Source organism: Dermochelys coriacea, chromosome 11, assembly GCF_009764565.3.
Source record: "Dermochelys coriacea isolate rDerCor1 chromosome 11, rDerCor1.pri.v4, whole genome shotgun sequence".
Taxonomy (NCBI): domain Eukaryota; kingdom Metazoa; phylum Chordata; order Testudines; family Dermochelyidae; genus Dermochelys; species Dermochelys coriacea.
Window position 1 is genome coordinate 43,169,975 of NC_050078.2, and position 13,035 is coordinate 43,183,009.

General features: G+C 38.3%; 1 protein-coding gene across 5 annotated transcripts in view; it reads right to left on the reverse strand.

The window, feature by feature from the left end:
- The window catches only part of CHN1 (chimerin 1), a 142,998-nt gene that overhangs the window by 88,456 nt on the left and 41,507 nt on the right, over positions 1 to 13,035 (reverse strand). For 4 of the 5 annotated variants that reach the window (XM_038422155.2, XM_043505314.1, XM_043505315.1 and 1 more), the window contains 2 exons: positions 6,257 to 6,288; positions 4,948 to 5,061 (listed from right to left, as the gene is read on the reverse strand). In XM_038422155.2, coding sequence (XP_038278083.1) covers positions 4,948 to 5,061; positions 6,257 to 6,288 — 146 coding nt within the window. Of the gene's footprint in view, positions 1 to 4,947; positions 5,062 to 5,451; positions 5,471 to 6,256; positions 6,289 to 13,035 lie in introns of those variants that run through there. The other variant, XM_043505316.1, reaches the window with a different exon arrangement.

Here is a 13,035-nt window from a genome sequence, read left to right on the forward strand (position 1 = left end):
AGATCATCTAGTCTGGCCTCCTCTGTATCATAGGCCACCTACACCACCCAGCACCCACACACTAAATCCAAGAGCCAAAATGAGATCAAAGTATTACAGCCCACAGGAGTCTAGATTATTGTGTGCCACCAGCAGAGAAAAGGAGGGACTGAGGTGCACCAGAACCTGAGGCTCCAATAATGGCAGGGAAATGATTAAGTGAGACATACTCAGATAATTCTGGCAAATGACCCGCATCCACGTGCTGCAGAGAAATGCAAAAAACTACAAAGGTCACTGCCAATCTGTCCTGGGGGAAAATTCCTTCTCAACGCCCATATGGCATGCAGATAGTCCTGGAGCACATGAGCCAGAACCAGCCAGCCAAGCACCTGAGAGAGACAATGCTCGGTGCCACCTCACAGCCCTGCCAACCCCATATGCCATCTCTAGCCATGGCCATCCCTGATGCCTCAAAGGAAGAAGATTGAAAAAACTCCACCAAATACATTGGGGGTGGGGTGGGGACCCTCCTAACCCCTGCCAGTGGCCAGCTGAAACCTTGTGGCATGAGCTTTAGGAATACAAGACAGAAACTGGAAGTGAGGCCCCAGACTGCTGAGTACTATCCCTTACCATCACAAGCAATCCTGTCCTACAATCATACATATAACTCTGTCCAGCTTTTTCTTAAAACCAGTTAAGTACACAACAGTTTATCCCCATGTAGCCCCATGTACTGCAAATAATAATAACTGGGCTAAGCTCCACAACTGCTTTCGGGAGGCTGTTCCAGAACCTCACCTCTGTGATAGTTAGAAACTTTCTAATTTCCACCCTGGATTTGTTCATGGCTAGTTTACATCCATTTGTTCATCTGCCAGCATTATCCGTTAGCTTAAATAGCTCTTCATGCTCCTTCATATTTACTACCCATAACGTAGTTACAGACAGCAATCATATCCTTTGTCAGCCTTCTTTTTGCTAGATTAAGCAAGCTAAGCTCTTCCATCTCCACTCATAAAATAGGCATTCCATTCCCTTCATCATCCTTGCAGCTCTTCTCTGCGCCTGTTACAATTTAAATTCATCTTTCTTGAACACAGGTGACCAGAATTGTACAGAGTATTCCAGATGAAGTCTTACCAGTGCCTTGTACAATGGAATTAATACTTTATCTTTATCTTTACTGGAAAGGCCTTGCCTGATACCTCCCAAGATCACTGTTGCCTTTTTTCACGGCCACATCACATTGGCAGCTCGTAGTCATCCTGTGATCGAGGCACACACCCAGGTCTCTCTCCTCCTCTGTCACTTCCAACTGATGATCCCCCAGTTTGTAGCAGAAATTCCTATTGTTAGCCCCTAAGAGCCAATTCCTTATCCACCTTACAATATGTGTACTGATCTATATCTTCCCAAATTTAGCCAATAATTTCCCATGTGGTACCATATCAGATGCTTTACTGAAGTCCAAATGTATTAGATCTACTGTACTTCCCTTATCTCAAAAATCAGTTATTTTCTCAAAGAAGAAAAGCATGTTAGGCTGATATTATCTACCTTTGGTAAACCCATGTCACATTACATCACCTTTACCTCTATGAATTTAATTATTCTTTCCTTCACAATTTGTGCTAAAACCTTGCATACTACTGAGGTCAGACTAACAGATCAGTAATTGTCCGGATCATGTTTTTCCTCTCTCTAAAATATAGGTACAATCTGTTACCTTTGGAAAAAATTACTCATTTTCAAATAAAATAAGCCACACCAAGAATCATCATGCAAGGTGCCGAGCAACATCAGCACCTGCTGGTCAAAGGCACTGTGTGTTTTGCCGGAGCAGGAACAAAATTCAGTGACAGAATCTCTCTCTCTTTAGATCAGCCATTTAAACAAGGCCTGCATCAGTTTGTTCAGTTTTGAATGTATTTTTATTATAGGGCAGTGGCTGGAAGGAGTCAATAGACCATGAAAAATAATAATACCGCTGTATTTACACATGTGAATCAATTTAAATGTCAATTCATGTTTCTGTTAGAATCATATTACTGCAAAGACAAATATCTTACTGCAGTCTATTTTTTAAAATGTAAATACAGTAGTTTTTTTCTAAGAAAACACATTCACCCCAGTGTATTTTCCAGGATATCAATATTTCAACCATATGTCTATTTTTGTTGTATAACACGTTCATTAATTGCTATTGCTCTTCCAGATGTCCAGCATGTCCTAAAGATAAACATTTGCTGGATAAGTTTCTTTGTGAGAAATATCCAGCAAATAACCTGTAGGCATTTACTGATATTTCAACTTTTTTTTTTCAGGTTGGTATTCTATATATGCTCCAGAGGAACTGCAATTCATCAGCTGGACTTTTGTAGAGAACAGCAGTAGGTTACAAATTTTGGAAGCAAAGTGTCTCTCTGTTTCTTGCTAGAATATTTAAAAATCTGATATCAGAAGATGGAATGTCTGGAGAACAGTTTTTGTGTGTCTTTGTTTTAAATAGCCACTAACTGACTCACTACTTAACATACCCAAATAACCCTTAAAATTCCTACCTTTTGGAGGGGGACAATGCAAAAATGACTAACCAAAGCCTCTCAGTTTTTTGGGCCAGGAGTTTTTTTATGATGTGATAACTCACATATCATACTGTTTTCTACTGTGTATATTATTTTATTCTTATGAGCTCACAAGAACATGGCTAGGCAGTGATTGCAATTCAAAAGTTTCCTGTTCTTTAGAGAGCAGGATTCACATCAATTTGGATCCATTATTCGTTTGTTTGCAAGAACAAAGATGACAAGGACAGGGAAGGATGGAGCAAACTGTACATTGTATGCTTGTGCTGTATGTGTGCTTATGCACAGCAGCAAACAGCATTATTTGTTGGCTTGTCTCACTGAAGAACAGAGGTTATGAAATGGTTGCAGTTCTTGTTATAGAACTGTGATGCTAAAAAAAACCACCCACAACACACAGTGGGACAGATTAAAAAAAACACCAGAGGATCAAATTTTAGGACTCCGAGTCTCCCAGTGTCCCTTGTAATATGTACAGTACTTGCAACATGGACATATCAGGAGCATCATCAGATTAGGGTGACCAGATATCCTGATTTTATAGGGACAGTCCCAATATTTGGGACTTTTTTTTAATATGGGCTCCTATTACCCCTCAGCCCGTCCCAATTTTTCACATTTGCTATCTGGTCACACTACATCAGATGTAGAGGTCAGAATTAGGGGGAAATCTTGTCTCCTTCTTTGTGGGTTTGGAGGGCTCTTTTTCAATAGTAATAGTGACATTTGGCACCATGGAGTGACAGGAGCCAGGTTTGGAAAGACCATGTGGGAAATGCATAACCTAGCTTTGTCGAGGCTTCCTATATATTGTGTCTGTTTAGAGTGGTTGGAAGTAATGCAAAGGCAGAAACAGAAGCTCCATCATTAAAAATATTCAGGTCTGGCTGGTGGGTCTCACCGACGTGCTCCCTATCTGACTGCCATATTTGGGGTCAGGACAGCATGTTCCTCCAGGTCAGACTGGCAGACCATCTACCATCAATACTGCTGGTATCCAGGAAAATGTAAGCCCATAATCCATGCTGCTCTCTATTCCCCTCTGTGAAACATGGGATGCAGGACTCAACATAACTAAGGGGCTAATTCTGCAACCTTTCCTCACACTGCATAGAGCTTGCTCATCTGAGCAGTCCCATTAAGTAGTGCTTTCAGCCACAATGTGAGTATAGGTTTCAGAGTAGCAGCCGTGTTAGTCTGTATTCGCAAAAAGAAAAGGAGTACTTGTGGCACCTTAGAGACTAACAAATTTATTAGAGCATAAGCTTTCGTGAGCTACAGCTCACTTCATCGGATGCATTCCGATGAAGTGAGCTGTAGCTCACGAAAGCTTATGCTCTAATAAATTTGTTAGTCTCTAAGGTGCCACAAGTACTCCTTTTCTTAATGTGAGTATAGTTTACAGTACTGGACCCAAAGCTACTAAAGAAGTAAAGGGAAAACACTTTACAGTACTGTAGAGTGAAATTAATTAAAACTCAGATTTGCAAGATTTGTTTTTCTCTTATCCACATCAGAATCCTTTCAGCTATACAGTGATAATGAGAAAAACGATGTGTGACCACTGATATGGAAAAGCTGGTGCTGATATGGGAAAGCATATGCCTGCTTTTAATATGAGTAGTCTTACTGAAGGATTACTCGTGTGCTTAAAGTTAAGCATATGCTTAAATGTTTTCCTGGATCTGGGCTATACTCAGTTAAACTATATAGAACTGAAGAGTCAATTCATTTCACATACTATCTCTGAGAACAATAAAATGACAAAGCTAAAAAATTGTAAAAGTCATTCTGTAACTATTTCAGTTAGGAAAAAAATCTGATCGAGTTTTCATAGCTGTACAGAGGTGGTGGCATGCATTCACACCCAGCTGGCACACAACTGTTCAAGGATAGACACTAGTTCACAGGCCAGATTAGACTGGCACACAGGCTGTATGAGTAGTTTCATGAGTCACTGGAGGACAACCAGCTACTCTCCTACAACAGGTCACCAATCTTGATACAAGGTTGGGTTTAGTCACATGGGATCACAGAGGAACTATCTCCATTTTCAATATCCAGATGTGGCATCTATGGACACAACTGAAGGGCAATGGGAAAAGAGAGAAGGAGGGAAAATCTATAGTAAAATAAAAGCAATCGGCCATAAAACAGTTATCCCAGTATTTTAAACCCAAGATATTAATCTCACCCTGAAAGATTTAAAGTACTTTGAAGATACTGAACAGTAACCAGGCCACAAAAATATAATGTCATTAAATGGTCACTATTACAAAAAATTCTCTAAAGGAATTAAATAATAGCTCATCTTAACACCATAATGAGATATTCACAAACATTCTATAACTTTTAAAATAAAATGGTAATTACCAACCTTAATGCCAAAGTGTAGGTTCCTGGTTGCCGTTGGCTTTCACGAATGAGATAACTTCCCTCTGCAACACTTAATAATTGGTCAGCTTCTTCTCTTGAGACCATACCATGGAATCTAACAAACAAAACTCATTTTTATTAGCAATCAAAGCTGTTTCAAAACACACTGTTTTTCAAATCTTAGACCACACCTTTGTTTGTTTTTAAGGAAAAAGAAAAACAAAAAAAACCCAAGGCTTTTAAAAACAAGCTTCCATAAAAACTATATAATTAGCAGAAACCTATTCATTATGTTAATTTCTCTCTCTGCTTGGCATTTGGTCAGCATGATTATTTGCCGCTGGTAGGCTTTAGCCGTCAAAATTACTTAACAGACAGCATGAGAAGAACACTCTTTCATTACAGAACAAGTGCATTCTTTTCATAACATGGATATCTTACATTAGTTTAATAGACAAGTGTCCATGTTACCCATTAGCTTAATATTCTATGCTGGGGTACTCACACTTTCCAATACTGAGGGACAGTTTGCTAGTTTGCCAGGGGCTCAAGTGATCCATTTAATCTGACTAATAATCTGCATAAGAAAGTGCACAATTTACATATACTGATACTGAAATAAACACAATATACAATACAATATCTTTGCTTAATGCAGTGAAATGGAAGACAGAAAAATACAAATGATAATGTGAATTTTTATAGCATTTTGCATTTCAAATGGCCCCAAAGAGATTTTTACACACACATACACTCATTGCAGCACCTCCATCTTTGGGGTGGAAAGAGCCAACCACCCATGTGAAGCACAGCAGCACTCTATTTTCCTAGATAATGCAGAACTGAAGAATACCGTATCCATCTGAAACTGCAGGGGTGATGTGAGGTGGGCAAAATGCCATACCCAAATTAGAATTTTCAGGGAAGCAAGAGTAGTGTGATTAAACGGAGCAAAGTTCCTTGCTGTACATGCCCAACGAGCAGACTGGCAGAAACAGAGCAGAGCAGAATTTCACAGTGATCGCTCAAGATGTACACATCAAAATGTAATGCCTGACCTTGACAAGGTCCCACATACAGTATGCTGAACAGCCAAGGGAGTAGGCTACTGCAGAGTCACCACTTTGCAAGGCAAAATGTCCCGCAAATTAAAACTATTAGCACAGCTAGCCCCACATTCCTGTGGTGTTAAACACACAGATGAGATGAAAAGGCCATGGGGTGCACTTGCAGCACCTTTACTCAACATTGAACATGAGCTGACACCCACTCACATTAAACTCAGTGATTCACAGCAGCACATTACTTACTCTCTTCCATAATATTTGGGTCTGTTCTCTACCTATTGAAAAAACAAACAACATTTTAAATATTTTACTTGCAGAAGAGATGCCACATAATGAACACCTTGTATAAAACAACTTTTTAAAAAATAGGAGAGAACATATGATGTATCTGAAGGGAAAGGACAAGAATCAGTCAGCACTACATTACTTTTCTAGTGGGTACAGTGTAAGACGACACATTGAAAGGTCCAACACTACCCTCTGAAACAATCTAAACACAACCTGAGGAAGCACCCTATTTAAATGCTGAAATGGAGAGTCTCTTGAAACCACATGCATGGTGGTGCTTTTCTAAGCCACATAAGTAACTTTGTCCAACTACTATATGCCCAAATTGCAAATTTTTAAAAAATGATACATGCCATTTTTTTCTTGGCATTAGTGCGTGTGATAATCTAGAAACACATTTTTTTAAAAATCTTCAATTTACAAGTCATCTTCCTCTTCTGAAGTTGCTTGAAGTGTTGCGTGCACTGTTAAACCACTGCCATATTTCACCTGAGAGGTGGCTACATTTCAGTGGTAAGTGAAATGTTATTATACAAGTCTTGCATTTCTTTTGCACCCAAAACTTTCATATTTGTGTATTACAACTAGAGGCCCCACCAATATGAAAACCCTTTTGTACTAGTTGCTGTAAAAGCACATAGTACGAGACAGTCTCTGCCCCAAACAGCTGACAATCTAAATGTGCATTCCAATGCAGTGCCTTAACCCCAAAACCATCATTCCTCTGACTATAGAACTGGGAAATCCTTTGGGCTTAGAATTCAACAGTTATGCAACCTTAACCAGGGCAGTCATTGATGATCCAGCTATAATCAAGCACAAAACATTCACACTATATTTCTGCTTCAGTTTCATCCTCACATTTTTTCATGGAAATGTCAAGCAAACTAAAATAAATATTTCACCCTTGTTGTTGAGATGCCATTTAAATGGCATCTTTAAATGTCTGAGATGTCAAAAATTAAATATGATGCAGAGTCTAGCAACAACAATCCTTCCATAGTCACAGGAAATAAAGAGCTATTCTGATGGTTGATCAGTTTAGAAAATCAGTGTTCATTATTGAAGTGATCAATAATGTTTTAATGTGTGCACTTTATAATCATTGGTGCATATATATTAATTTAGATGTAGAATACAACTTATAATAGAAGAAACAAGAGTACTTATGTAACCACAGCCTTGTGATTTGCTTTATACCTCTGACTAGATTACAATAGAAAGCCTGTATTACCAGAGAAACAAAATTGGGCCTCTATTCTGCAAAGAAATGCTTGACTTTAATCATGCAAGTAGTCCCATTGATCTGAGTTGGACTACTCACATGCCTAAAGGCAAACACATGCATAAAACTTTGTAGGATCAGGTCCTAATTTCCCTCCTCCTGCCAGGCAAACCACTTCATTTTATACTTTTGGAGCAATATGAAAGTAGAAAAGATGAAAGCATTAAAAACACACACACACTCTGAAATACTGTGCATAAAAACTCTGTATAAGTAACCTAAAAAAATTTAGATACCTGTCATGGGATTAAAGGCCAACATGGCACCCCAAGAAAATATCCAAATCACAATAAAATCTGAGTGTGCAAACAAGATGAGAATGTGAAGTGGCAGAAGATTGGTGCAAATTGTCAAAGCAAAACTCAGTTGGAGAGTAACTACAGGCACTCAGATTGGGTGTGGAACTTTACTTTGCTGGATGATAAATTAAAAGGAGAAATTACCACTGCTCTGAACCTGGGCCTAGCTGCCCTCACTCCTTCAAACTGTTCCATCCATTTTTCTTCATTTAGGCTGTAAGCTCTTTGGACAGGGGCTACCTTTCACTGGGTGTTTGTACAGCATCTAGCACAATGGGAACCCATTCAGGATTGGAGATAAACTGAGCCCACCTAATTTACATGCCTGTTTCTTTATAACCTCCCATGTTGTCTCATTACCCCCATCCTATTGTATTGGTTGTTTATTTTGAATGTATTCACTTAGGGCTTGACCCAACTCCCACTGAAATCAATGGGAGTTTTTCCATTGACTTTAGTAGCAGCTGGATTGTGCCTTTAGAGTAGAGTTGATTTGTATGTATTACTGTATTATTGTAGGCCAAGTATATAATGTACGTCAGGAAATTATATGCCTCTTATTTTCTGCAATGTTTACTATAAGTATTATCATAAAGGTTTCCCCACAGGCATATCTCTTTAGTCAGCAGCTAGCATTTTTCATAATTTAGTTGTTGATATTGTTGTTGATTTAGTTGTTGATATTGTTGATATTAAGTGCATCAGAACTGGAAGCACTGTTTGACCTTGCCATGATCTTTGCAAAGTTTCTTTTGATACCACAAAGTTCCTGTAACACTATTTCTCCGAGTCACCACGCATGTCATCCTGGTCAATACAAATCAGGGGATAGCTAAAGTTAGCTGACAAAGTAACTATACAAAGTTGGTAAGTTTAATCCTCCTTTTTGCTTTCCACGATGGAGTTTCATGATGCTTATTCTCACTCTTCTCAACCCTCACATAAAGGAGCAAAATCATGCCTTCCAAGATTGGAGCCACTTACTTTCTGAGATGAAATATGGATATTGCCATAATAAAATGAAACAGCTGAGGGAGAATGATCATTTTAATTAAATCTATTCTTGCTAGAAAAGTCAGTCCAGCTGTGCCCCATCTCCTCATAATGTCTTTTGCTTTTTGCAGTATTTCTGGGCCACTTAATTGAAAATTTTATTTAACATGAGGCATAAGATGTATCCCCCACGACTTCATTTTTTCTTGCATCCAAGTAAATGTCAGTGCTAAATTTCCTTGAGTTTCAGAAATTTTTCAGAGTAGTTTGTAAATTGCCTTATCATTTCAATAATCATAGCGATGGTTTGTACAGGGTTCATAAAAGTTGACTCTTGTATTAGCAAAGACTTATGTCAGTTCTATATCTAGGCAAAAAATTTTGGCCAGCATTTTTTTCCTCTGAAAAATGCAGCTTTGGGAAGACTGAAACATTCTGCAAATACATGTCGATTTTGACAATTTGTTTTAGTCAAAAATGAAAAAAAGAAAACTTCAGAAATGTTTAAATGAATCATATAATAAAAAAGAAACATTTCAGTGTCTTGGGCTACATCATCAAGAGTATTTCGGCATGATGCATAAGAATGAGGTGGGATGGGGATGCTCTGGAGCAGGGACTTGAACCAAGGTCTCCCACATCTTAGGCGAGTGTCCTGGATGATGGAGTATGCTGGGGTTGGGGGTCTTTCAATGTCTTCTGTTGAAGCTGTCCCACTTTGTATAAATAATTAAATATTCACTGAAGCAGGGACTGGAATCCAGGTGTCCCCCACCAAGGTGAGTGTCCTAACCACCACGCTACAGGGGATTCTGGGATGGAGCTCTCTCAGTTTCTCCTATTGAAGCTGTTCCACTTTCTATAAACTACTTGCAGAAAGAAAGGGAGTACTTGTGCCACCTTAGAGACTAACAAATTTATTTGAGCATAAGCTTTCATGAGCTACAGCTCACTTCATCGGATGAATTCGGTGGAAAACTACTTGAATAGTCATTGGACCAGAAAGAGAATGTGAGAATGACATGACAGGTTCGAAACACCTTTTTCAATCTGCTGAAAATTCTGGACCTCCCCCCCCCCCCGTTTGACCCAAACAGAATTTATTTTATTTTTTAGAACTGCCAGTAAACTGAAAAATCAGTTATTCACACAATTCTAATTAGTACTTTTTTTTTTTTTAAAGTCAGCATTTACCCACAGTTACTACTCTGTGGTATGAGAGATAGCACACTTTCCCCTGTACTTACAATGGAAAATAACATGGTACCCATGTGGTATTTGTTGTCAATTATTATTATTATTGGTACTGTAGTAGTGCCCAGAGAGCCCAGGAAGGATCCAGGCCCCATTGTGCTAGGCACTGTAACACACAAGTCACTATGGTCCTGTTCTGGTTTTGTTTTTATTTTTCCCCCTAAACTATGGTGTATGGCTAATAAAACTGAAGTGGGTGAATAGATAAATGGTGTAGACCTGGCATGCGCCTCACACTTGACTGTAAATAAATATATTTGTTAGTCTCTAAGGTGCCACAAGTACTCCTTGTTCTTTTTGCCGATACAGACTAACACGGCTGCTACTCTGACACTTGACTGTGTCATTCTGAAATGTCCTCAGTGCCTTGGGAAGTCACCTAGGGTGAAACTCATTCATATGAACTCATCTTGAAGATTAAATTTAACAACTTACATTAAATACCCCCATTCAGTGTGATCAAATGCTTCTTAGCTACCCACAGAGGCTGCTTTGACAAAGGTATTTAGATAGGCTGCTCAATCAGGCTTGTTAGCCATTAGCATGAGATTAGGATGGAGTCTTGTGAGGCGAAAAAGGGCAGTAATTTTAATTAACTCAATCATTTGGCTGGCTTGATATCCTTTCACATATGATTATTTTAAATTCATTGTGAGGTGCCCTGCTGTGACAGCAAGGGGTGCCCTGAAGATGGATTCTAACTATACATATATATTCATGCGCACACACGTGCACACAAACACAGCCCAGAGAGGCAACCACAATATGTTTTGGACAATGCGCCCACATTTCATATTATAATCACAGTATGAATCTGATGTAGAATTCAAAGATCCTTAAGTATTTACAGCACTAACTCACAATGCTATTTTCACTCAAAATGCTATAGTGTTAACTGCCTCAGCTGTGCTGCATCATCACATAACCAAAACACCAAGGGCTGATTCTCCAGTCCTTTATCCTGACATTACCCATTGACCTCAGCAGAGTTAGAGTGGATAGTTGGAGTATTTTAGAACCATTTTCAAGTTACTGGGTTATTTGCTGGTTATGTCTCTCTACATTATCTCTTGTAGCTGCGTGTACACCTTGAATAAACATTATTTATAGTGTGATTTTCAATTACTCTTTGGCAAGTACCTTTTTCTTTAATCATCCCGCTTATTTCAACAAGAGGAATAACATAATTAATACCATACCAAATTACATATTACTCCGTCCCCCTAATCTCTGATATTCTTTGGACTAGGATTCCCTTCCTAATATTTATAAAATTACTTATACAGCAGAACTATTCAATTACTTAGAAGATTCTGCTTCCCACTGTCTCACTCATGGCTGCTAATAGAAATCCAGCTGAGAAAGAGCAGATCAAAGTTCAGCACTAGCAGGAGGAGCTTAGACCACAGAAAAAGGATAAACACATTTCTACTCACTGAATATATTTTCACTTCAGCTGTGGCTCAGCTGCACAGTATGTTCAGTACTTGTAATGAAAAAAACATTGTTATGGGCACGTTTCAGAGTAGCAGCCGTGTTAGTCTGTATTCGCAAAAAGAAAAGGAGGACTTGTGGCACCTTAGAGACTAAGGTGCCACAAGTCCTTCTTTTCTTTTTGTTATGGGCAAGGCACTGAAATCAACTCTCCCGCCTGCCCAAAAAGGCAAAAAACATACAGTGATGCTACATTATAATTATTTCAATTTTACTTTTATAATGTAAAAATATCCCTCAAACTGGTCATAGTTTTGACCTTATTTGAGAAATAGGATTTTTAAAATGGAACATTTCCATTTAAAAAAAAAATCTAAGCCCCTTCATTTTCAGTTTAAACTGATTTTTACTGAAAAATTCCCAGGTTTTACAAAAACTATTATTCCTCTCCCGCCCTCCCGCATTTTCACCCTACTTTTGTATCATTCAAATATATAAAAATAACTTTTTTTATTAGGAAAATACAATGCATTGCATGAGATATATGTATTACGATAATACATTAGTCTGCATGTATATGCAAAGCTGCCTGTTGAAAAAGGCTATGTATTAGTCTAGAAGATACACACAGTAAACAAACAGGCACGCAGGCAACCTCTGAAGTGCATTGCACCTCTGAACGTACTGATAGGTTTCAGAGTAGCAGCCGTGTTAGTCTGTATTCGCAAAAAGAAAAGGAGTACTTGTGGCACCTTAGAGACTAACAAATTTATTAGAGCATAAGCTTTCGTGAGCTACAGCTCAATTCATCGGATGCATTTGGTGGAAAAAATGTACTGCTGAATGTACTGATGAATCTCATGCCCACTATGTATGCATTTCAAACTGTTAGCAGATAATGGATTAAAGATTTGACACACTAAAATGAGAAGAAAATGTAAATCTGTATCTGAATACATTTCAGAACATAAGGAAGTATTTGAAAGTTTAAAAAAAAACAGGAGAAAAGGATAAACTTGAGTGTATGCGCTGCAAATGGTGTGGCCCAATTATTAAATGTAAATGCTTATGGGCTAATAGTTCTAAGGCTACAATAGTAAACTTTTTTCAAATGAAAAGTTTTATTTGGGGATTAGAGATATATTTTTTTTTCTTAAACTCAGAGGTCGCATGGTGTTTTGAGTTCTGCTTTAGTTCTGCAGCAAAGCACATGGATTAATTGAATTCAAAGCATTAATCTACTGAATACTTCCTCCCTCCACCAAAATAAACCCTGATATTTACCCAGAAAAATTATTAATAGTTTTTGCACTGATTTTCACCTGTTTTTGTTGTGGTAATAAATACTGATAAATTCACAGGAAAAATTAAATAAAATAAAAACTGAAAATGAAGGGCCCTAAAAATACTTGAAACTTTACACTCAGCAGCTATCTATGTTTAACAAATTGCATCCCGCACAAATCTGC